This window comes from Gossypium hirsutum, chromosome D13 (genome assembly GCF_007990345.1).
Source record: "Gossypium hirsutum isolate 1008001.06 chromosome D13, Gossypium_hirsutum_v2.1, whole genome shotgun sequence".
Classification (NCBI taxonomy): domain Eukaryota; kingdom Viridiplantae; phylum Streptophyta; class Magnoliopsida; order Malvales; family Malvaceae; genus Gossypium; species Gossypium hirsutum.
The window spans coordinates 62445844-62470685 of NC_053449.1; the positions used below are offsets into that span (position 1 = coordinate 62445844).

General features: G+C 34.3%; 4 protein-coding genes across 4 annotated transcripts; 1 reads left to right on the forward strand and 3 right to left on the reverse strand.

Annotated features, from left to right (window-relative positions):
- Nucleotides 1-89: 89 nt before the first annotated feature.
- On the reverse strand, nucleotides 90-11136 carry LOC107940281 (DNA ligase 4). Its single transcript, XM_041109504.1, is given in 27 exon segments — nucleotides 90-927; nucleotides 929-1082; nucleotides 1772-1927; nucleotides 2340-2501; nucleotides 2644-2774; nucleotides 2964-3069; nucleotides 3164-3263; nucleotides 3378-3503; nucleotides 3720-3923; nucleotides 4019-4106; nucleotides 4266-4314; nucleotides 4415-4510; nucleotides 4926-5009; nucleotides 5952-6010; nucleotides 6086-6120; nucleotides 6239-6363; nucleotides 7236-7311; nucleotides 8000-8155; nucleotides 8293-8299; nucleotides 8413-8450; nucleotides 8563-8642; nucleotides 8829-8900; nucleotides 9172-9263; nucleotides 9500-9574; nucleotides 9803-9939; nucleotides 10016-10101; nucleotides 10608-11136. Coding segments are annotated over 27 exon segments (3552 nt in total). The 5' UTR covers nucleotides 11030-11136; the 3' UTR covers nucleotides 90-291.
- A 2081-nt stretch (nucleotides 11137-13217) lies between these two features.
- On the reverse strand, nucleotides 13218-15384 carry LOC107940296 (uncharacterized). Its single transcript, XM_016873728.2, has 2 exons — nucleotides 14999-15384; nucleotides 13218-13532 (listed from the first exon to the last, which is right to left on the reverse strand). The coding sequence occupies exon 1, from the start codon at nucleotides 15279-15281 to the stop codon at nucleotides 15009-15011; it is 273 nt and encodes a 90-aa protein (XP_016729217.2). The 5' UTR covers nucleotides 15282-15384; the 3' UTR covers nucleotides 13218-13532; nucleotides 14999-15008.
- A 1138-nt stretch (nucleotides 15385-16522) lies between these two features.
- LOC107940277 (uncharacterized) lies at nucleotides 16523-19011 on the reverse strand. Its single transcript, XM_016873713.2, has 2 exons — nucleotides 18645-19011; nucleotides 16523-16786 (listed from the first exon to the last, which is right to left on the reverse strand). Exon 1 carries the CDS (start codon nucleotides 18925-18927, stop codon nucleotides 18655-18657), a length of 273 nt encoding a protein of 90 aa, XP_016729202.2. The 5' UTR covers nucleotides 18928-19011; the 3' UTR covers nucleotides 16523-16786; nucleotides 18645-18654.
- A 1279-nt stretch (nucleotides 19012-20290) lies between these two features.
- On the forward strand, nucleotides 20291-23846 carry LOC107940294 (uncharacterized). Its single transcript, XM_016873727.2, has 3 exons — nucleotides 20291-20703; nucleotides 21025-21205; nucleotides 23532-23846. Exons 1-2 carry the CDS (start codon nucleotides 20343-20345, stop codon nucleotides 21135-21137), a joined length of 474 nt encoding a protein of 157 aa, XP_016729216.1. The 5' UTR covers nucleotides 20291-20342; the 3' UTR covers nucleotides 21138-21205; nucleotides 23532-23846.
- The last annotated feature ends 996 nt before the right edge of the window (nucleotides 23847-24842 follow it).

The window sequence follows — 24842 nt, forward strand, 5'->3', positions numbered from 1 at the left end:
ACCCGAACAAAATTAATGTTAGACCATATGACTAATGAATACACGTGTGCTTATTTTTTTCTTTCCAAAGCAGCTTTCTATGATCTTCATTTTGAAAATAACTTTCTGTATATATACTTTGCCAAAGCTAAATGCATCATCTCATGGAGTGTAAATGAAACAAGGTATACAATGGCTCAATCCAAGTATTGTGCGATGGTGACCTACAACTACTATCGTCTCCTAGGATTTATGTAATGCATAATATAAAAATGTACAATGCCATGCAATATAATATATACAACGTTTTTACTAATCCTTGAGTAGTTCACCGGCAACATCCTTGTAACTCACTTTCTTTTTCTTTTGAGGCTGTGGAATAAAATCGGCATCTAGTTTCTCGTCCTCTACGACACGAATGTCTGCATCGTTATCCATGTGAGGTTTCTCGTTTTGGACAACAGAATTTGTGGTTTTGACATGCTTTATTCCAAGGCTTGGGATCATGTCTAGTAACATGGCGCGAACCGGATCGACCATAACTTCTAGCTTTTCTGAGTTTGAAATCTCATGGCCGTAATTCCCTTCATCTAGTTCCATATGGTCGAACTTCTCGGCTTTGTTGCCAGGTTGGTCATTATTTGTTTCACACATCACGGTATCGTGAGCTTTTTTAGGCCAGTTTATGCTAGCATTTTCTTCTGCTGCTTGATTTTGATGAAACTCAAAATTTTCCCTACCGGCCATTCTGTAGCATTCAGTATTATACCCTTCACCCTTCTTTATCTCCTCATTTGTTTTGTCATCAGAACCACTTTCCTCAGACCCATCTTCGTTAATCTTAACAGACATCTTTCCACGACGTCTTGGTACTCTTTGAGCTCGGGTTACAACTGTTTTTCCTTTCTTTGTGTTCTTGCTAGCAGGTCTTCTCTTCCTGTTCCCGTGACTAGGTGTGACTAGGTGTAACCGATGAAATTGATTTTTCGGGGTGATCTTTGCCTCCTCTCTGTTTTGTTTTACTTTCAGGTGAAGTACATGTACCCTTGTTCTGAACACCGTTGAAATCTGGCTTGGATTTTTCCAGATTTTGGTCCAATTTGCTGCACAAAAGTGATAACATAAAGCAATTACTAGTTAGGACATCTACATCAGAGGACGAAAAAGGGCACAAAGTCTCGTATAAAGATGCCTTACAAAGCAGTTTCTTGTTCATAATGCATGTGCATTACGTTCAAAAGTTCCAACACGTTTATTCTCTTACAAGGTGCAAATACCATGTAAGCCTTGGTTTTAGTGACTAGTTCATTAAAATATTACAGTTACTAGAACATAATCTTTTTCGACAAACCAACTGCTAGAAACATCATGATAAATAGATTAATGATTTGATCAAGTGAAGAAATCAAGAGCATGAATAAATCTATTTGAACAACTCTATTTAAGATGAATGAAGAGCAGATTTCTAATGCAGAGTGGAACTTGAAACAGATATATCCTAGTCTTGTAAGTGAAGCCTCAGTATCATATGGCTTTAATGAGTCGCAAAAGACTAGTTCAAAGAAAGGTTTTGTATATAAAAATAGATGCAAAGGTTGTTTGGTGTTTATTTCCATATTGCTTGGAGCTAGATTAACCCTATCTCGAAATTCTGGTCTTGTCAGAGTTAGAACTGATATGCGATGTCTAAAGTTGGTAAAGTTTCAGCATTCAAATAAGTTAACATATCACAAGGCAGTAGCATATTTAAGAATAGAATGCTAACAGAACTTAAAGTGTGTTTTGCACAAACCTTTCTACGAAGTTTATTTCTTCAAAATCATTGGGTTTCAAGCTATATTGGTCTTCTCGCAACTTCTGTCCCTGCTCTAAGCAATTTTCCAACCACTGAGATCTGACAACATGAAGCCCCTTTTTCCACACAAGATTTTTCTCTTCAAAAGAACAACTACAAAAGGAACAAAGTTAAAAAAAATCCAGCCCTAGACTTGGACAGACAACTGTAAAATTTTAATGCAAAGACAATTGAAACTACAGAATTTGCAAACTGTAGGACGGTAATTGTTTGTTTGGCTGATAGTTCTTTCAAACAAAACTGACAACTATCCTGTCCCATGCCATATGAGACCCGTATCTTGGCATTCAAATCCTTAAGCAAGCAAAAGGAACTGTCATATTCTCCAATAAAAGATCACAAGAAAAGCACCATTGAAATGCGTGTGTTTAAGATGCAATATTATATTTTATGTGACAGAGTTAGAACATATAGTGTAACCAAGATTCCTAGACTAGTCAAAAGAAGCTCATTATTACAACAAATGACATTAACCACAACAATAAATTATATTGACCATTATTACCTCTTAATAAAAGAGTCAAAGTCCACATCCAATCCCGGTACTGAGAGGACTACCAAATGGGTAGCATTGCTGAGATTCTCACTTATTTTGCCACCACCCATTAAAATTTCATGCTTTAACCTCCTCAGTGCTAGATTCAGCAAGACTTGCCAATCAGCTTTCCTAAATAAAAGCTACAACCTATGAGAATGAAAATCAACAACCAACCGTGTAGCAAACTCTAAGACACCTACTTGAAGTTATTCACTCAATAAAGACAAATAAGCAGAATAAATGTAGAGTCATAATTGGCAATATATCTTACAGAGACTCAGCTGAAGAGTAGAAGTAAACAGAGCAGCCATGAAACAGGGACCATTTATCATTTGGACAGTACTTCGCTCTGTAATAGTCAATTGTCTTGGAGTTTTCAGATCTTTGGATATTGTTTAAGAGCTGGACAAGATAAATCTATCATAAGTTTACTTTATCCAATATACAGGTCAATCACCAAATATTTGGAAGCAACATTAGTGGTTATCATCATAACATCGTGAATGAATTTCCTAATTTCTTGTTTGTCCATCATTGCCAGGCACAATGGTAGTTAATGCAGCAGAATGAGTTGCTAGAGTATAAATATACCCGTTTGACATCCACAAGGTCAAGGTCCCAATAGTAAGGGTCAAAGTATTGATCAACTTCTTGCTGTAATTTCATCTTTGATGATTCAGAAAGAAAAAGGAAGTACCTTTAAAAGAAAACATATGGTAAAAGGAATTGTCAGAATAGAGGAAAGAAAAGAGAAGGGGAGGGAGCTCCAATTTGATGAATGCAAATCTTACTTTGGCTGCAAAGGAATGAGCTTTTTTTGTGAGCAACAACCCAAGGCCCAAGAGTAATGGATAATGTCCCCATGCAGCTTTGCTGCCTGATACTTGATCCCTGACAAGTTCTCTTGTTAACTCTATTATTGAGCACTGGAGGGGATGTGCGTGCATGTGTGTGTGTGTATGTGTGTGTGTGTGTGTGTGTGAGAGAGAGAGAGAGAGAGAAGACCTTTGCTTTCAGCTGCAACACAATGAGTAACTGAATTGTTCAAATTCATCGAGAACCTTCCCCCATGCTCCACAACCATTTTGTGAAATGAATCAAGAGAATATGTCGGAGGCACATTAACAAAGTCTATGCATGTCAAGGGAAGTTCAAACTAAAACTAAAGGTAGATTCTGCAGCACGCCATCTACAGACAGAATCTTGAAAAGTTGGGGAGGGGGGGAGAACTTGTAGTAAAACTAATGCATACGATGAGGGAGAGGGCATAGACACACCTGCAGATGCATGCATAAAATATAGAAGAAAAATGAAACTGATAACTAAGGAAATCTCACTGAAGGATACAAAACATAAGATTTGAAAATATTAAGGTTTCTCCCTTTACGCTGGACGTGTCAGTCCGAATAAAATGAGAAGGAACAATGGAGACATTCTTTTTGTCTGCCTTTCTAGCATGTGCCTTGTGTTTTGTTTTACTATCAGGCTGGTTTTCCTGTTCTGTCCCTTTTTGAGTGGTACCATTACTTGAATGCACCAGTTCTACAAATGCTGAAACAAAACCAAGAAATTGAAAGAGGACACATGAGTACACCCCAAAAATAGAAATTCATTAATTAAAGCAACAATACTTCCTATCCCCTTACATTGCACGCCAAGGCACTCATGCCAAGGCTTGTCATATCTAACTCTATCAATACGTGGAAATCTCAGGCTGTACGGCGCAGCAAATACCTGAAAAAAAATCAAAGAGAACATAAATAAGCATAAATCAAGAGAACAGGAGTAAACAATTAAATAAAACAAGGAAAATGGGGAAGTCCAAATACTAGAGTAGCACTATTACTTTTGTCTGACCAAAATATAAATTAAAAAATGGCTATAAATACACACCTCAGACCTTATAGTCCTGATATCACTGGTGATAGAAAGAATGATTGATCTGCAACAAGAAATTGAACATAAAGACAAACATTGAAAAACTGTGCTTCAAAAAAACCATGACCTTTCCCATCATAATAGAGGAAGAAATAAATGCTAACTTCTCTGGGCTTTCAATCCAAACATCAGGTCTCTCTTTCGAGTGATTAGTAACTTGATAAAAACTTGGTTGCATCTTCTTCGGATATTCATATTTCCTGACACCACATAACAGCCAAGTAAATCATATAAAAATGTCTCCTCCGTAAAAGAGGAACCACCTAACCCAAGTAATTATCACTGAAAGATGTTTCTTTTCCAAATTCTGGCACAGTAAGTAATCAATCTCTGGTTGTTTGATTCAAGAATAATGTATAGTTGATACACTTGTGCATGCATGCATGTGTATAATCTAAGATTAACCAACTGGATACTGATGCTCAAAGTCACACCAGGCCTTAAAATATATACATAAATAAATAGAGCAACACAATTCAGAAGGCTGCTTTTAGTTCCTAGGCCATAAGGCCAGTAACTGGAAGCTAGGCTCACTGCAAAAGCTACTTTGGTCATTTCAATGGCCAGTCAATGCAGCTCATAGAAACCTGGAAGCAACAGTTTCCAGAAAAGTACCTAAAATAAGGCTTCAATTTCTTTGCAACAGTTTCCAAGTCATCATCAGTCAACCCAGTACCAACCCTGCAGAAGGATATAAATCTGCAAGAAAAGGACCTTTGATCAGGGAGTTGGCGGATTATACCTGGCTAAAGAACTTGAGTCTCCAGTTTTACCTGTCATGGTGTCCTCTAAGGGACATTATTCTAATGCTTTTGCTAAAACTATTGATGCATAATATCAACTATTTGAGCCCACTTAGCTCTCAAAAAGAGTTCTACACTAAAAAAACTTAATTAAATCCTTTCTGTCTTTTGAGGAGTGAAACCATCAAGGTCCATACAAACTGGTCCAAATAAGAGCATCCATGCAACTCAACACATAGCCTGTCCTGTGCCTCACGCCTATGCAACAGTGGTTACTCATAAAGGTTGATTCAACTAAAACCTAAAGCGATAAATGGCTAAAATATTGGTCCTCTGCGCATTTGAGGCCCACTGTTTTTCTATAAAAGATCAAAGGAGCTAAGAGAGAGAGGTCCTCAAGAGAATAAACAATGACAATAACAAAATTAACAATCTGTGGTCTACCAAGAGAACACTACAATGCTCTGAACTCAAGATTTCAATGTCTCAAACTTCAAAAGGGGCATAGGCTGATATAGATAACACAACTGATTTCTGTATGGACCACGGCTCAGCAGACCATCCATAATATATAAATGTAAAAGATAATAATATACAATCCTAAAGGCTTCTATGACCATGGGCAAGACGGTAAGTTGCTCTGACTATTTTTTCCCCTTTTCTGTAACTATGTCCAACATGTACCAAGACAAGGGAATACAATTATTATGACCCTCCAAAGATCTTCCAAGTACAGTGAAAAACTTGGGAAAAATAAACATTTCCATGTCGAACATACTTGCAACCACCACTCACATCCAACTCAAAGTAACATAGCAAGAAAGTAAAAGAAATATTTCACTAATATAGGCATAGGTGCACAACTGAGCTTAGAGATAAGAGAGTTGCTAAATACTACCTCCTGGGATAGGCATTGGGGTCTGGACGATCTGCTAGGCCTACTAAGAATTGAGCTACCTGCAAAAATTAAATATAGATTAGAGCGTAAAAAGAAAAAGAAAAGCAAATAAGTACAAGGGACACAAAACTAACCTCTCCTCCTCGACGCCCAGAGCCGTAATACCCTCCTAAAAACAAAAATAATAATCTTGAAATGCACGCAAGAAATTGCAAGTTTTAAGATTGAGACAACATGTGTTACATGGCAAGAAAAGAAACAAAAAGATTAAGACGAATATTTCAGACCAATAATGAGAACATCCAAGTCAGAACCAGCCCGAATGTAATCAGGCTTCAACTTCAACCACTTCCCGTTTCTATCACCTGGTTCCCACTTGGAATTAAGGTCTTTAATTACAATTCCTTCATCCCTAAGATGATAAGAAGCAGTGTAGCGTCAGAATTGAAAAATAAAAATATGGATGACAACAGTGTAATCAATAAGAGCAAAGAATAAACCATAAGCATATCCATAGCAATAGGGAAAAAACTAAGCTACTATCTATTTGAAGTAATAATAGGCCTACACCTTTCAAAATAAGCTCAGGTATTTGCAAGGGCACATTAAGCAATAATAAAAGCTATTATACCTTTACTAACTTAAAATGCGTAATTGAGTAAAACCCCTTCTATCTACAAAGAAACAAATATTATCATAAGGGTGTTTTTGACATTTTATATTTTTATATAAAATCTATAAAAAATAATTTGAACCCAGAATAAAGCCGCAAGTGGTAGGACTTGAACCTAGGACATCAAGGTTCCCAAAGCCTTAATGCTGACATTTCAACCAAAGCCTCATTTGTTTTTATATAATTTTTTATGAATATATTTTCACATAAATTTTTTTCACACACGTTGTAAGTGTGCTATAATCCAGTCCACGTAATATATTTACACACAGTTAAGGTTGCCAAGGTTTGATTCCTAGGACACCGGAACTAAAAGTCAGCACTCTAACAGCAGACTACAGTTATATCATCATAGTGAACCAAGCCAAGATTCATAGATACAACCCAAAAACTGAAACCCACAATTGACCTGAGATTTCTGCAAGACCAAACATATGAAAAGGGGTATTTCCAAAAGCACAAGTAGTAGATAACAGTTTATTTACACCCATAAATGACCAATCAAAAGAAAATTCCAAATTAATGCATATTGCATATACTGAGGAAAGGTCATACAACTTAATATATATATAAATATATAGATATGAGAAGCTTTTAGAAAAACAACAGACCTATTTTCAATTGTTTCCTTGAAAAATCTCTCAACATCATTCACACTGTGAGCAATACATGACCAACAAGGTTCCCCTGCAAGATTAGGGTAGAAATCATTGCTGCTTTTCTCATAAGTAAAAACTAAAAAAATATGTGTGCAATTCAGAAATTCACAGAACTCGCCATATATTTATACAATGGGTAATCATGGGAAAGCCCCTAAGTCATACAATATTCACCCACCAGTATGTTGAGAATTTTAAGTACATAACAGAGGCCCATAATTGCAGAGGCTAAGACACTCAACAAACATCAGATTAAGACTACAACAGTTAGAAAATGGAGATTCTTCAAAAGATGTAACAGAACCAAGTGAACCATTAATCATCAAATTCTAATTCCACTTGTATTTGTTAACTATGTGACTAGACTACACTCCATCGAATTTCGAGACACAATAGAAATCTCCTTCTCTCTCCCCTTTTCACTTTGCATAGAGCAAACCACTGCTTGATTCTGCATTTGAACCAAAAAGGTTGTCTTACTAGCAAGCAGTTCATGTTATTAGCAAATATGAATCAACTCATATCTACCGTAGTGGTTCTGGACTTACATAAAAGGTGACATCCATGCTAATTATATAAAGTTATAAATTCAGCTTGGATCTGGTGTTGAGTTGTTTTCATAAGAAAATGTTGTGTTTGCATGAATAATAAGTGCCAACTAAAAAAAAAAAATTTAAAATACCCAGGACGGAGGTTGTAATATTACTATTCTTTACCAGGAGGACGATGTGCATTGAGACCACCATTAGGCACTAAAATCTCTAAACGACCCTTCAAAGGCTTCACAACTTTTTGAAGAAGCTCATGCCGTTCCTTCAAACTTTGGTGAATAACACTTGTATCCCCAACATAAAGAATGTCAAATGCAACATCTAGCCCATAGTTAAGGGTACTTGAAAAGTTCACATGTTCCGAGAAGTGAGTAAATTTATTTTAGGCCAATATAACAATATCAACATGTTAGAAAGCAAGACCTGCAACTTGCTTCAGGTTATGCATGAAAGGATACAACATAACTGCACCAAAGAGAAAGGAAAAAGGAAAATTAACATATACATCAAACTTCAAGAAAATATTCTCCACAATTGTAATTAGTGATAAGAAAAACAAGTTCTGTACAGCACAAAACCTGTCTGTCACTATCAAGGCCATCTTTTGCTGCCTTGGCTGTAAACAGGATAATAACAACTCATTAATTTATAATAACTATGCAAGATGCTCAAGTAGAAAAGAGTAGAAAATGAAAATATGTGGGAATAAGAATAAGAAATATAAGAACCTATTTCCTGATTTGACCCGAACTCAGCAAACTGATTTAAAGTGGAATCCCAAACTAACATTTCTCCATCAAGTATACACCTGCACAACATTAAAAGGAAACAATTAAGCAGAAATGATAAAAACACGTCTAAAAGGAGCCATTAGTCATCAAGTATACATCTACAGAACATACCCTTGGATGAAATGAAAAATAGAATACAAGTAAAAAGGCTAAAATTCTTCAAAATAATACAAGTTTGACTGTTTTAAACTAGAAAATCTCACCTATCAACCAAAATATTTTGTGTAATAATATTTGACATCCCGTGCTGATATTCAGAATGATCAAGAAAATTCCTGTTAAGTTAGAGCCAACAGAACACATTATAATTACCAACTTCATGTGCGCTTCACATAAACAGAACACCCTTTTTTCTCTAAGGAAGAGCAATATGAAAAGCCATTTTCCTATTCCCCCCTTTTCGTTCCAGTTTTGATAGCTCAAGGAGGAATGGATCCTACTGTTGCAGGGAGGTTTGACCACCAAAAAGGGTATTCTATGCTTCAGTTGCACTAAACTTGATATATCGAAAGGAGACCTTGGGGGGGGGGGGTTGTAGCTGCTCACCTGGAGTAGTAGTGTATGTCTGTTCCATTTTTGTGGATTTGGATGCGATCACCATCAAATTTACACTCAACAACTACCTCCTTACCATGAAGCTAGGAAAGGGGAAGAGAATTAAAGATTATTCACTAGGAAAATATATAAAAAAGTTAAAGGAAAGTAACATAAGATGAAGAGATAGGAACTGTTGAGAGTAACAATAATCCTTAAAAAAGTTTGAATTCTGATGTCATTAAGAATAAAATAAAAAATGGATGCTATTACTCCATTACTGACTATTTGGGACAAAGATCAGCTGTAACTTTTTGAAGCCAACTATGCAACACCTTACCTTTTTCCATGCAGCAGCTGGATCACGAACTCTCAAAGCTAGTTGTGGGCGTACAGCCTTTCCAACCTCAATGTCCTGAAAATAAGAGTAATGTCACTTGGATAATATACTATTACTATCTGGATTAGATGATTGTTCATGGAATATTTTTTTACTTCAGTACAAATAAGGATAGATTTGTCTAAAAAGAAGTCCCTCAACTGATAGCTTTAGAACACTACAGGCCAATAAAAATTTAGACACTTAACCCAACAGAGGCAGTTAAAAGAGAATCTGAGAGTAGCCTCAATGTGTATAACACACCTGACGCTTATGACGCTGAGTACGATCCCTTAACTTTTCACAAACCAATTTTAGGTCACACGTGACATTAAACAAGTCTTCGGCATCTGGATGAAATTCCTGAAATATGCTCTTCTCACTAATTCCCAACTTGAGATCTGCAGGAAAAGTAAACTAGGGATCAAAGCTTTCACAGCAGACAGAAAACTCAAGAGTTCAGGTGCTAAATAATACCTTTTAGAATAATCATGATAACCCACTTCATTTCCTGTGCATTTGTCTTATTAATCAAAGTAGCAAGGATTGCAGTCTTCTCAGCCCTGACGTCAAAAACATAGAGGACAGGACCAAATATTCATGTAATGCATTTACAACACCTTGTACTACATTTAGTTATTACTTTTTCTAATTGTTTTTTATTCAAGAAACAAAAAGTCAAAAGCTCATTTGGTTACAAAAGCAAAACTTCAATGAATTTGAAACAGTTGGATACTACTGGAACCAATGTCATGAGTAACAAATACAACTTTTGAATTATTAGCCTGAGTTCGACAATCAATGTTCAATTTTTTTCCAGAAAAAAAAAAAGCGGGAAACAATCCATTGATTAAAATAAAAATGATAATCTTGAAATTTCTCAATTTCATTCTTTTTCTTTTTAAATATCTTCTTACATTTATATGAAACAATCATCTCCTAACATGTATTGCATTCGAACTTCTAGCTCACTTTAGGTCAACCACAACAACTTTCATCTCTTTTTTTTCTTTTCCAATTAACTTTCAAATAAGCAAAACGAAAGGCAATAACAAGTAAAACAAATCACCTGCTTTCAGCAGAAGCCAATCGATTAAGCAACTCATTCAACTCCTTGATAGTAAGTCCCCCGGAAACCGTACCTTGCCTACGCTGCAAAACCTCAGCAGCAACAAGAGCAAAGTTTCCAGCATTAGCACCAGTATTAGCTCCACCTTTGCGCCAATTGATAAGACGTAGAGCATCAGCAGAATCCCTCGACATGCCGAGAGCATCGATGAGGCAAATTGCGAGAACAGACTCCTTGAGGCCGTAAGTTCCACGTTCTCGATCGAGTGAAGGAAGGATAAGCCGCATAGCACTGAAGTAATCGGAAGGTGTACAAAACGTATCGAGGAATTTACGAAACTTAGACCGCTTCGCCGACGGTCGGCTCCTCTGGATCCATGTGAATAAACTCACTACAACGCTTAACTTTATTTCTTCCGTCATTTTATTTAAAATTTTTTCTTTGTTGTTTGAATTTCTTTTTTTTGGTGTTAGATGAAATAGAGAGAACGGTGCTTCTGGTTTAGTTTTGTAGCTTTGAGAATTTAAACCGCCGGTTTTGCGTTCCGTTTTAATAGCTTGCAGAGGAAGGACGAAGAAGAACCGAGCTACGTCACCGTTTTAAGAAAATAAAAGGACAAATTGTGAGTTTGGTACTCGGTTCAAACTTTAAATTGGGGATTTACGGCTGATTCGGTAACATTTTCTGGTTAAAGTGAATTTTTTTATGCGGTAAATTATATCTTATCATCACGAAACTATTAACAAGTTTACGTTTTAGTCATTTAACCTCAAAAAATTATAAAATGATCATTTTTCTGTTGGAAAGTTTTATTTAAGTTACTTGCTATTAAAATCAAAGCAATATGACATTCTTTGTTTGCATTGTTTACACCAATTGAAAGCTCTTATTCTCTTTTTTTTTTCAACAGGTTCGTTTTTTCATGAAGCAGCTTTTAACATCACAAATCTATGAATCAATAATCCAAATAGCTTTCTTCTATTCATCGATGAGTACTGATCCATTATATCAATCGTCAAATCATCATTTGGAGCTCATTAGTTGAACTTCAAAGAAAAAAACAGCCCAACTTAGATAAAAATTTTCAAATAATTCTGTAACTTAAATGAAATATTTCAAATAATTCAATAATCATTTTGTAACTTCTTTTAAATTGATTGACCAAAACATAAATTTACTAATAATTTAGTAACCTTGGGTGTAGTTACCTTTTTTATATAAAAATTGATTTTTTTTAGAAAGGGATAAATCTCAAAACTATACATAAACTTTGATTCAATATGCAATTTGATACATGAAATTTGATTTGGTACAATTATACACATAAAACTTTGATTGTAGTTCAAATGTATACATGAAACTTTGATTTTGATTCGATCATACGCATTTAAAGAAATAAATACATCAATTTACTTTTATATTGGATAAATATAATTATCTGTGTATGTAATATATAAATATAAAATGATCCTATGTCAATAATTGATCCAAAATTTTATGTATAAAATTGCACAAAATTAAAGTTCATATAAAAAATTACACATTGAACCAAAGTTCGTATATAATTTTGAAATTTATCCCTTTTAATAAGGTGACATTATTTTTTAAAGAGACATTATATATATATATTTTGAACTCAGACATTTTTTATAATTATATATTGTTTTTAATGATTTTATTCATTTTAGTTAAATCAAAATGAATAATAAAAGCTAATTAATTAAATTATTTAATTCTATTATATATTTTCTTCATTTTACAATCCAACCTTATTTATTACCCCAAGTTAAAAAAATAAACATTCAATATACTATTTTACATTTTGTCTATTGCATTAATATTATTTTTATAATAATTTTTTACTTATATTTATCATTTTAGTCTAATTTGTCCTAAACCATAACAAATAGCATATTTTTAATACAAAAAAGCTTATTTTTCTTCTTCTTATTGTCACTGATAAAAGAGCACTCTAATTGCTTATTGTTCATTCCCATTCCCATTCTATTTTATTTATTTATTTTAAAAAATATATAAAAATTTATTTTATTAAAATTGCATCCATTTATTAGTAAAATAATATATTATAATCTTTAACTTTTGTAAAGCAAGAAAAAAGTTCTAAATACAATTTAATAAAATATGCTTTAAATAATCTTACATTTCGTCATCTATAAACAACAAATCTTACATTACATAATAATACAACATACTCCGTAATATGCTAAAAAGACCTTGACCAATGAAACCTTCGCAACATTGGTAAAGACCAAGACCTCGAGACCTTAACCATCCCACTATACACAAAAAAATCATATTAATTAAGCTATTAGAGTTACCGGCATTGGAAGTTACAGTGTCGACAAATCGAATTATGGTCGAGTTTATCGGAGCATGCCATGAGGCAGTGGTTTTAAACACCATATACAAAACGTGCGGTTGGAAAAGTGTGTCGATGTCATTGAAATTGCAGTAAAGCTTTGCATTAGATGTTGCACAAAAGGGATGGCCTCCTCTATACCACAGCTTAGTGTCTCTTCTACGATCTTTTGATTTAAGTTTTTTATGGTTCTTAGAATACTATTTATGTAGCAAAAGATAATCATCAAGTAAAATAAAAATGAAACAAACCCTTATTAATCAAATCAACAGAAACCAGCAACACATACCATACCAAACAGCATATTGTGTTTCCATGGTAGTCTATACCATACCAAACAGCATATTGTGTTTCCATGGTAGTCTAATAATAGTCTTTCACTTATTTTAAAGAAAATTGTACTCTTTTATTTTTGCATTTGATCAAGACAGCATCTTCCTCTGCCTACATTGTTCACAAATTACAACCAAAAAGCATTAAGCAAATCGAATTGTTACCGGATAAAACTGAGAAGGGCACAACAACGATCCGAACCATCTTTAAAGCTGCAAAAATAATACATGAAAATCTTATGACCAACCAGTAAAAATAATAAGCTAATATTGTTAAAATCAGGGAATGCAGGGAAAGTTGAATGGCATTTTAACACCAATTAGTTTTTTTTTTCTTATAAGAACAGCATACCACTGTATACAAAACCGAGTTTCGTATTTTTAGGCATAGACATAGAGCAAGAGAGATTAATTATCTTCGAGAATTGGAATACCAAATCACATCCTTTACTACCAATTTCACACACAGCTTCAACAAAGTTCCTATCACCACCCTCCTAGACTCTCCACTAGGCACTGCCCCAGAACAAAAAAAAGAGAGAAAAGATCCTAACACACAATTATTTATCAATTGAAATTGAACATAGCCCTTATAACCAAATTTTTCGAATAAATGTGATTGCATTGAAAACGCTACAAATGTAAACATAGCACCTTTACACTGCAATTAAAATTTCAAGAAATGTACCAAATGCCATCTTCTCATATCAGCCACAATATTTGTTCTATTGTTTCTATGAAACTTATCTGGTCAGCTTAGGAAATGAAGATACTATGTATGCCAACAGTCTATATGGTTCACGAAACATATGATCTGTTACTCAACATATTTGCTTTGCTTCTCTGCCCATGGGATGTAATGCCAAGTGTCAATACATTCATTATCTTCTAGAAGTGGGTAATTGTTGAGGGGAAGCCAGCTTGTTCGAGAGAAGTCTCCAAAATGTTGTATAGGTCGGTATTGTCCCAAGTCAAGGTTTTGTCACCCAACTCTGCAGAGAGCAGACAGCCCGAGTGTCTTAAGTGGGGACTGGGGAGTTCAACAAAGTGGGAGCACCTTTTTGAAATGGACCATGCATGGCACACAGCTACCTACAAAGGGAATATGGACATTTGCCTATGGTAGAGTTTGAACCCATGCCCCTTAAATGACAACATTAGGCAACTTAGGTTCAAACCCTACCGGTGGATGCTCACAACTCCTTGGTAGCTAGCCATGAGTCAAGCACAGTCCATTTCAACAAGGCGCTCTCACTCTGTTCAATCCACCATTTCAGGCAGTCGGGCTCTCTCCGCAGAGCCGGGAGACCAAACCCCGCCCAAGGACAATACAAACTCGTAGAGGGTTCTGTCCGGACAGATAACACTTGGAAGACTTTTCCCCATTTAGAATTTTAAGAAGACTCACCAAACGCGTTAAGCCATCATAGCAATAAAATTCAATTAAAATAAGACACAAATATTTAGGACAAACAAAAGCTCAATTAAATCATCAATCATGAAAATAAAAGATCACAAAAAAAAATCGATCTAAACACAAATTCACCCACATTTCAACAACTATAAATGAAATTTCTCATTCCATCAAAAAAAAAGAACTAACAATCATCAATCTAAAAGGACAAGCCATGCCAATGAATCTCCCAAAAATCCAAAAATAAAAACGAGAAGAAAAGTACCTAGATGGGATTAATGATGACCGTGTTGCTCAGCATGCTGCTTGTGCTCGAGGTGGCGACGCTCGTTGGGAAGAGCAACAAGGTAAGAAAAGATCATCCCACCGAAACAGACATGGTAGAGAGGTTCGATAGAATCAGTCTCAATGTACTTAGCATGGTAATTGTCCAAACCCCTCTGAACAGATTTCTTCAAGTAACCCATAGATAGCATCGGCTTGAAGTAACCAGGAACTTCCTTCAATTTCATACCTTTTATCTCGCTGTAAACTTTCCTCATCGCCATTTTCCCCTAATTCAAATAAAACCCTAAATTTTCCTTATTTTGCTCACTGCGTGGCCTACGGGAATGGGGAAGATCTAAACAAATTGAAGGAGGAAAAGAAAAGGTTGAACAAAGGCTTTTCACGTTGGGCCAGCCCTGCTTGATTATTTCTTTAGAATAAACTGGATTTCCCAAATGTTAAAATATGCTTTTGAGTCCCTATACTTTTAATATATTTAGAATTCATCCTTCTATTTTTAAGATTAAAAAATTTCCAAGTCCAATTATTAGGCTGATGACTTTTTTGTATTCATTGGAGACATTTTGAAATAGAAAAATTAATCATGTAACATAAGAAATATTACAATAAATTTAAATTTAACAAAAAAATACTAACAACATTAATAATTAAATTTACATTTTTAAATCTAAAAAGTTGAAGTTTCTTATAAATAAAAATGAAAAATTAACTCTAAATTTTATAATAATAATAATAAATAAAGACACTTAATTGGTTGGCAAATTGGATGAATTGTAATGATTCATCATTGAGTAATGGCAATTTCGTTATTATTTAAAAGAAATCTTATAAATAAAATTCAATTTCGAGATAGCTCATTTTATTCTTTTACTATTATATTAAATTATTCATAAATTTATATATTAATCGCTCAACTTTAAAAAATTACAAAATAATTACTAAATTATTCAAAAAATTTAATTTAAATTACCAAACTTTGAAAAAAATTCAAATCACTAGATTGTTAATTTTTTTTAAAAATCTAGCTAGTGAGTTCCAAACAATTATTCAACAATTGATACTATAGATCAATACCATCGACAAGTAAGAAGAATATAACTTAGATCTAAATCGAACACAACCAATGTTAAAAATCGAAGAAGAAAACTGTTTGAATTTAAATTCTCAAATTCGTGATGTTTAAAGATATTTCATGAAAAAACTAAACTGTAAAAGAAAAAAAATGAAAGCTTTCAATTGATGCAAGTTGTGCAAATAAAAAAAACTCATAAATTAGTTATTTTAACAACCCAATAAATTAAAAACTTTCAAATAATTCAATGATCATTTTATAACCTTTTGAAATTAAATGACCAAAATGTATATTTACTAATAGTTTAGTAATCTTGATGTAGTTTACCTACATTTAAACGATAATAATTAATTCAGTAATTTATTAATTTTTACTTTTTTTTTCAACTTATCCACATAAAAAACAACATGGAAATAAAAGATGAATAAATAAATAGAAATCAGCAATACATGCCTTACCATAGCAAAAAATCAAATTGTGTTTCCATGGTAGCCTTTCACTTATAAAAACAAACAAAAAGATACCTTTATTTTCTTACTTATAAAAACAAACAAAAAGATATCTTTATTTTCTTACTTAATGCTGCAATGCATTGATCAAGACAGTATCTTCCTGCCTACAATGTTCACAAATAATAACAACCAAATGGTCACCCCATAACCCGAGAAAAGCCCAACCCGGCCCATCTTTAAGCTGCAAAAAATTAGATTAGGAAATCATTAATATAAGCTAAGCATAGATATAAATACAAGTAATCAGATATTAGGCATGATTATGCTTCAGAACAGTAGGTACTTCATGTTTAATATAATGCATGAAAAATCATTATAACCAATGTAAAAGTACCATCGAGGCCCATGTATTAGGAGTCAAATTACATTTTTCCCCCTCTACTCAAAAAATGGGCAAATTAGTCCCTGCACATTAGAAAAAAGAGCAAACTGGTCTTTCTGTTTAAAAATCCATCCATTTCTACGGTTAAAAACTGATCCTTGCACGTTAGAATGAGATACGCGTGCCACGTGTAACTATCTGGTTCTTCTATCAGCCATGCTAGTTTTTTACAATAGAAATGGATGAAGTTTTTAACAGAAATAACCAATTTGCTCTTTGATCTAACGTACAAGGACTTATTTGCTCATTTTTTAAGTAAATGGGACAAAATGCAATCTAACTTCTAGTACAGGAGCCTCCATGGTACTTGGACATCTATGAAACAAAAAAACTCAACTATGAGAAGACATTTATCAAATATGTGTGCGTGCTCATGATAAATATAAGTAATAGAGAATGGCAATTGAGAACAGTATAACACCATTTTAATAATGGCAATTGAGAACAGTATAACACCATTTTAATAAACCCGAGTTTTCAAATTTTAGTCACACAGAACAACAGGATTTGGTATCATCATGAGATGGAATTCATATCCTATTATTTTACAAAATTTACACTTACAGCAGCACGAAGCGTTGGTTTAATAGTGGACTCGAGCTATCATAATAGACTAACTTCTCACCATCTCTATAAAGTTATGCACTTATGCACATACATAATACAATAAAAACTTTCTTTTTGAACCTGTCAGATTGAGCAAAAGCTGTTTAAACACGATATCACACTCCGATACTCCAATTACTTTACGGGAACAATAAATTGCCTCAAAATATAATACGTATATATACTATATGGTCTTTCAGAATGTTAGGGTCTCAGAAGCATGCTCAAACTGCAGAGCTCACATATACATCTCCCTTCAACCCAACATTTGTTTATCAGATGACAATCAGTCCACCAAAGTTTCCAAGGATGCCGACAAAAAGAGTACAATGAAAATAATTATCGAGGAAAGATCATTACATTTCATTCCCGATTCTAATAATGTTAGCTAAAACAATCTAGTAAAGAAGGCAGAAATCTTCTATGACCAAATAAAGCTACCAGATACAAACAAGCTAAGATACTCAGACAAGTGTGAGTGTTGGACACGAGTATGTATCAGACACAAGAATGGTTAGTCTTTTCTAAGTTTTTCCGCGAATTTAGAGGATCCTTGGAGGCTATATCCCATATCCATATGTCAGAACAGGTAAAGAAACATGAAGAGTCCGAGCAACATAGCAAACAAGTGCATCAATGAAGGAAGTTACAAACCATCATCACATAAACTTCATTACCTTAAAACATCAAAACTGCCTCACAATCCAATGAAAAACGTAACCACGTAAATGCAATCGAATCACTTCTTTTGAAAGCTTGTTACATAAAACTAAAGCAACCACAACACTCTTTAACCAAATTTATATCTAAAAACCAAAGAGTACTAGCATCGCAAGTTCAATAAGCATTAGCAAGCCCAAGGCATTTCAAGATTCGAAATCCAAGCAAGATTTAGAACAGACAAAAGCTCAATTGAATCACCATTCGTAAAAAGAAAGAACCCATTGATCTAAACCCAATTTTACCCACATTTCAACAACGAAGCATAAATACCTACCAAAAAAAGAAAAGAAAACACAAACCCAACAATAAATATTGGGATGAAGAGCACCTGAATGGGATTAATGATGACCATGTTGCTCGGCATGCCGCTTGTGCTCGAGGTGACGACGCTCATTGGGAAGAGCGACGAGATAAGAAAAGATCATCCCACCGAAACAGATATGGTAAAGAGGTTCGATGGAATCAGTCTCAATGTACTTAGCATGGTAATTGTCTAAACCCCTCTGAATAGATTTCTTCACAAACCCCACAGAAAGCATCGGCTTGAAGTACCCGGGAACTTCTTTCAATTTCATCCCCTTTATCTCGCTGTAAATTTTCCTCATCGCCATTTCTTTCTCCAATTTCAATCAAACCCTAATTTCCTGGGGTGGGGCTCGGTACGTCGTGTGCGGAAATGGGAAGTATCTATGGTTTCGATATGAAGATTGATCAATTTGGTTAAAATGTAAAATTTTTAGGGATAATATACAATTTGGTACTTGGATTTGGCTTCCATGTTCAATTTAGTATCTTAGTTTTTTTTCTAATTTAATCCTTGAGTTTGGCTTCAAATTTCACTTTAATTTTTTTTTTAATTTGATATATGAGTTTGGCTTCAATATTAAGAAATATATTAATTTGTTTATATATTTTAAAAATTTTATTATTCATGTCCATTTTATAGTTCACATTTAGGGACTGTGATGACTCTCCTCCTAACAATGTTACTTTCAAGAGTTGAACTTGATAATTGTTCTTCCTACAAAGGTTAAATCAATTCTTAGGATCTGAACTTGGCAACTAGTCACATATTAGGACTTAGACTCTTTTTTTTAAGTTAAACCTTGAACTTGATAATTGTTCTTACATTGAAACCTAAATTTTTTAAGTTAGATCCTAACTTGGCAATTGTTCCCATGTGGGAACAACTGCCAAATTCATGACAAAACTTGGACAAAAAAAAAGCTCAAACCCAAATGTAAGAATAGTTACTAATTTTAGAAACCAAATAAAGATGTAACCCTTCTAACAATTACATCCATTAAAAAAGGATTTATTAGTAAATTGGCTTGTAAACTATGCCCAATGCTTAAACTAATCCTTATAGTTTCTCTTTTGGTTGAAAATGGTCCATAAACTATCAATTTTATCAATTTAGACAAAAGCGTATGACATGCCATATTCTTATAAGCTAATATCAATTTTTTTTTTATAAATTGAGATAAAGTTTATAGATAATGTTTAGTTTTAACAAAAACAATGGTTAAATCATTTTTTGAGTCTTGAGCTTGGCAATTGTTCTTATATTGGGGCCTGAATTTTTTTGGGTCAAAGTCAATCCTTGAACTTAACAATTGTTTTCATATTGAGATCTAAACTTTTTTTGTGGTCTAAATTAGTCTCTGATATTTCTTTAAAAAACTTAAAGTTCAAGCGAACAATTGACAAGTTCAAAGACTAATTTGGACAAAGAAAAGTTCAAGCCCCAATGTGGGAACATTTATTTAGTTCAGGCCCCAATATTGGAATAATTACCAAGTTCTGGGGTTATCTTTATCCGAAAAAGAGTTTAAGGCCCAATGTGAGAGTTGCTGTCAAGTTCATACCCCAAATAGTGATTTAACCAAAACCTTTAAGGACTAAAATACAGATTAGGATATAGTATAGGACCAAACTATTAATAAAACAAAAAAAAATCCCAAACTCCATTGAAAACGTACCGAACGCTGCTGCCCCAAACCCAAAACAAAGAAAAGAAAAAGGTATGGCCCGAATGCTACCGAAAACCCTACTCCTCTGCCACTCCATTTTCCACCACCACTCCTCCTTCCTCCGCCGCTTTTCATCAAAAGCTGAACTTTACGAAATCGACCTGGACTCCGCTTCTTCATCGGCATCCGCCGTTAACAAAATGGAGGAAATCATCCACTCCATAATTGTCCAAAAATCCACCCCTGATTGGCTCCCTTTCCTCCCGGGCTCCTCCTTCTGGGTCCCTCTTCCTCGCCAAGGTTCCAAGAGAGTATCCGATTTCATGGATCAATTGACCAATCAGCTCACTCCCGACGAGTACCTCTCTCTCACCACCGGACGCGGCTGGCCCTGCGTCAACTTTTTTGTCTCAGGTAAAATTTAGTATTGTATCTTTCATCTTATTTGATTGCTTTGAAGAGATCGGTATAACTGAGGTGTCAAATCATTATAGTAGTTTCTGTCAAGATTGACTGAAATTTGTTATACCAGGACAGTCTAATCAAAATGATAAGTAATTTTTGCAGAAAATATTTACTATTTTAATGATTGGACTTAAACAAAAAAAGGTAGGACTTGTTTTTTAACTTTTTAATTACAGAGATCAAATCTCAAATTTTATCAAAGTACAGGGACTAACAGCATATTTTAGCCTTTTTTGTGCTAGAGAGTTAATTTCGGGATTTTGGTTGTAGATGGACACTATACAGATGTTACAAGCATGGATGTGGAATTGAAATTTCCAGAGCAGGAGGAGGGGGAAGTTAAGGTGGAGATTTTGATTGGTTCAGGCGACAAAACTTCTTGACACGTGGACGGTGACGATGATCCTACTGAATAATTTCCATCTCTCTCAAACACGACATCTCATCTCAGGTGAGTGACTAGCTTAGTTCTATAACATCTATTGCAATATGCTAAATAGCTGAAAATTAAGTGTAATTTTTTTTAGCCTCAATAAAGTTATGCAATTGATTTAACTTTAATCAGCTTCCAAAACCTTCATGATACTTTAGGATGGAAATTTAACCAACAAGTGTTGATTGCAATGGTAAGCCACATTGCATTGCTAGATAAAGAACATAGGTTTGAATCCTGGAGATGATAGGCATGAACACTTAAAGGATTAGGCTTCATGTGCCATAAATCAGACATGAAGGATAATTTGGTCATAAAAGAATATGGTTTTGTTTAATTTCGTTAGTTTTTCTGAGGTAACTGGTCAACAGCTTTAACTCTAATTTTATGCATGGAAGCCCTTTTTTGGACTAAGGATCAAAAACCTGAAGTCAATCACAATGAAATGTACACTTCAAAAGGTTCTACCATATAGTAAGCTACAAGAAAACCTTAACAAGAGACTAGTGGTAGCACTGTTAACCATTAAATTGATGGTTGGACAAAACTAAATGTGATAAACTTGGTGTTAAAGGTTCCAAGCAAAAAATAAAAAATAAAAAATTGATACATGCTTGAGTCTTAAAGTTGTGGAAAGAGAGAAAAACAAGGAATTAACACTAGATGGAATTTGGTATGGAGTGGTCACTCTAAAAACCACAGTAATCTCCATTCTATAATTAAATTACCTTGGTGATCCTACATGGTAATTATCAAGGCTAGGTCCAGCTTAGCTGATGGAGGTTTAGCCACAATCATGTTGGACAACTATATCCGGCATAGGAGAGCTTCAGGTGGTGAAACAAAAAGGGAATCAAGAGAAATTTACAAAAGAAACAAACAAAGAAGGGAATTTAGATTTCTTTTTTCCAACTAAAGACAAAACGGTAACTTTGTTGTCATGGGTGACTTGCACAAAACAATTTAAGCCCATTGCAGTTTAATTGGAAATATCTTGTTACAGTTCTTACTTGCTTTTCTACCGTCATTATCTATCCCAATCTCATCCCAAATACACTCCATGATAGTTCTCCCTAGAGAAAAAGAGAAAAAACGAGAACTTCAGATCATCTACATTTGGTCTATGGTGTTGTTTCAATCCAAATGTTTACAAATTTTGTCAAGTAATAATATTGTTTTTCTATTGGTCAAGGATTTTAATTTCCTGGATTTAATTCTTCGGGTGCTTTTTCCTTAGTCATGAGAGTGGGGATGGGATCATCATTATTGATGAGAGTCTTGGTTAAAATGATGATTGAAAGTGAGAGTTTTAGGTTTTTGATAAGATAAATTGATGAGCCAAAAGAGACTGATAAATGCAAAATGACAGTGAAATGCAACACAACATAGGCTTGAAAGCAAAAGAAAGAAAGCATAAACTAACATGGCAATATATAAGTGGAGGGTATAAATTTGAGTTTTCTCCTTTTGTCAAGCTTTTCTTCTAGCTTACATGGTTCTTATGTTGGGATTTAACCTACTAACTCTTGGTAACTTTTTCCATTGAGAAAAGCAACTTGAGCTTCCAGGGCGAATTTAATCAAGGTCCAGATGTTGTTAGACTTGTATGAATATATTTTGATTTTAACATACAGAAATATTTATTACCTTACCCACCGGGAAAAGCCTATTGAGGGTTGTTGATACTTTGAAGGGCTATTTCCTAATCCTCTTGAAGCTGCTAAGGCATAAGGCAATTAGGATCCCTAGTTTGGATAATCCAGTGGAAGCCATCAGTGATTGGATATGGAACTCCTTAAATACATCTAATTGAAATTTTGTTTTGGTTTTACTTCATGGAAGTTAGGGTGTTGTTATTGCCTGGAAATTTGTGATATGTTTTGTAGTACTATGGTTTCTGGCAAATTTATGTCAATGCTTAATGTGTGCTTAAAGTAATTGGGTTTCTTGGAGCTAGAACATGGAATGAAAGGTGTCTTCATGCTTGAACAAGTGAAGTCTAGAAAACTATTGTTTTGCTGCAAGAGCTGAAAATCAATAATATATACGTATTACTTTCATAGCAGTGAACAAATCACCATGCGTCTTTTAGAGCAAAACCTCACCGTTTTTATCTGCAATAAGCACCTAGTAGCTTAATTCATTTGAATGATTATCTTGTTTCAGCCATGACAGACAATTACAAAATGCTAAACAATAAATGCTGTTTTTGTCGGTCAGGGTTTTTGTTTTTCCCCTTTCTCTCTGGTTCAGATCTAACTTTGTGTTGGTAGATCTCCACCCTTTTGTCATACATATATGTAGGGATATGTATTTGTCTCTTATTAATGTGTAGCATATGCAGGCTTTGCGTACCTTTCACCTAGTTCATCCTGGGAGAGGCTGCTTAATGAAAATGCAAGATATTGTACAGATACAATTTCCGTAGTTTTGGGATTGAGAGTTTAATGTTATAGTTTGCTTCAAGACTTGTTTAACTTCATTCTACTATTGAAGTTGTCGAGGATAGGTAGACCACCTATTATCGTTATTTACTGTACATTTGCATCAATCACCGATTGGATGATTAGTTACTTTCTGAAGTTACTTAAAAAACAAAATCTCATGGCTTATGGGTGTGTTCTTTTCTTAAGGCTATTAAAATTCTTGTGTTTGGTCATCACAATTTAGTATCTATCAAGATACCCTGCCATTGTCCATGGATTCTCCGAGTTTTTTAATGAATTTTGTACAGACCTAAGTGTCAAGAGTGCAGGTGATAGAATGTTATGGTGGGTTTCTTGGATTGAATGGTTCATCACCACCAATGATATTATTGCATAATTTTCTTTGTTCCAATGAAATTGACTGTACTTTTAAATCGAATGTTATTCTTTTAAATGAATGGATGTGCGAGTATTATTCTATTGGGGTGTCATTAAGCTGCAGAGCAACCATTGAATAGTGCACACTCTCAAGGTTTTTGTCCTCGGCTTTGAAGAATGTCAAGACGCCTTTCAATGCTTGAAGCCTTGAACAAGTGTAACATTGATTGTGGTAAAAGTATTATAGAGACCTTGATACAAGAAATCAGGTTGCATTTTATCCATCAACTAAGTATAACAAGCAAAAAGATTTTTCCTGTTAAAAGTTTTATCTATTTTTATTATTAAAAAATCTATACCTTAATATAAGGTACACGTGACATGTCATGTATAATCGTTTGGTTATTTAATCAGCTAAATTAGTTTTAACTATAGAATTGGATGAAAATTTTAAGAGAAAGATTAGTTTACTTCTATCCATTGATTGCCAAAGAACGATGTGCATGGTAGGACCTCTTCAGAGGTCGTGGGGTTCAAGCCTCTTAATGTGCAAGACTTATGTTTAGGCATCGAGAGGGCTTTGAATCCCCCTTCAGAGCCGAGGATAAAATTTTGAAGGCGAGCTCCTCGCGGCACCTTGAGGACAAAACATTTATATATAAATACGAGGTCAAACAAGAAAGTCGAAATTTGATGTATCAAATGTTTTGTTCACATGTGGGAGAGTAGCACTTGCATGTCAAGTTTTCTTCTTTGGACATCAGGAATTAGAGGGGGAAGGGGAGAGGTAGGGGTGGGAGATTTTTATTTTATTTAATATTAATATAATTGTATTTATATGATATTAATAT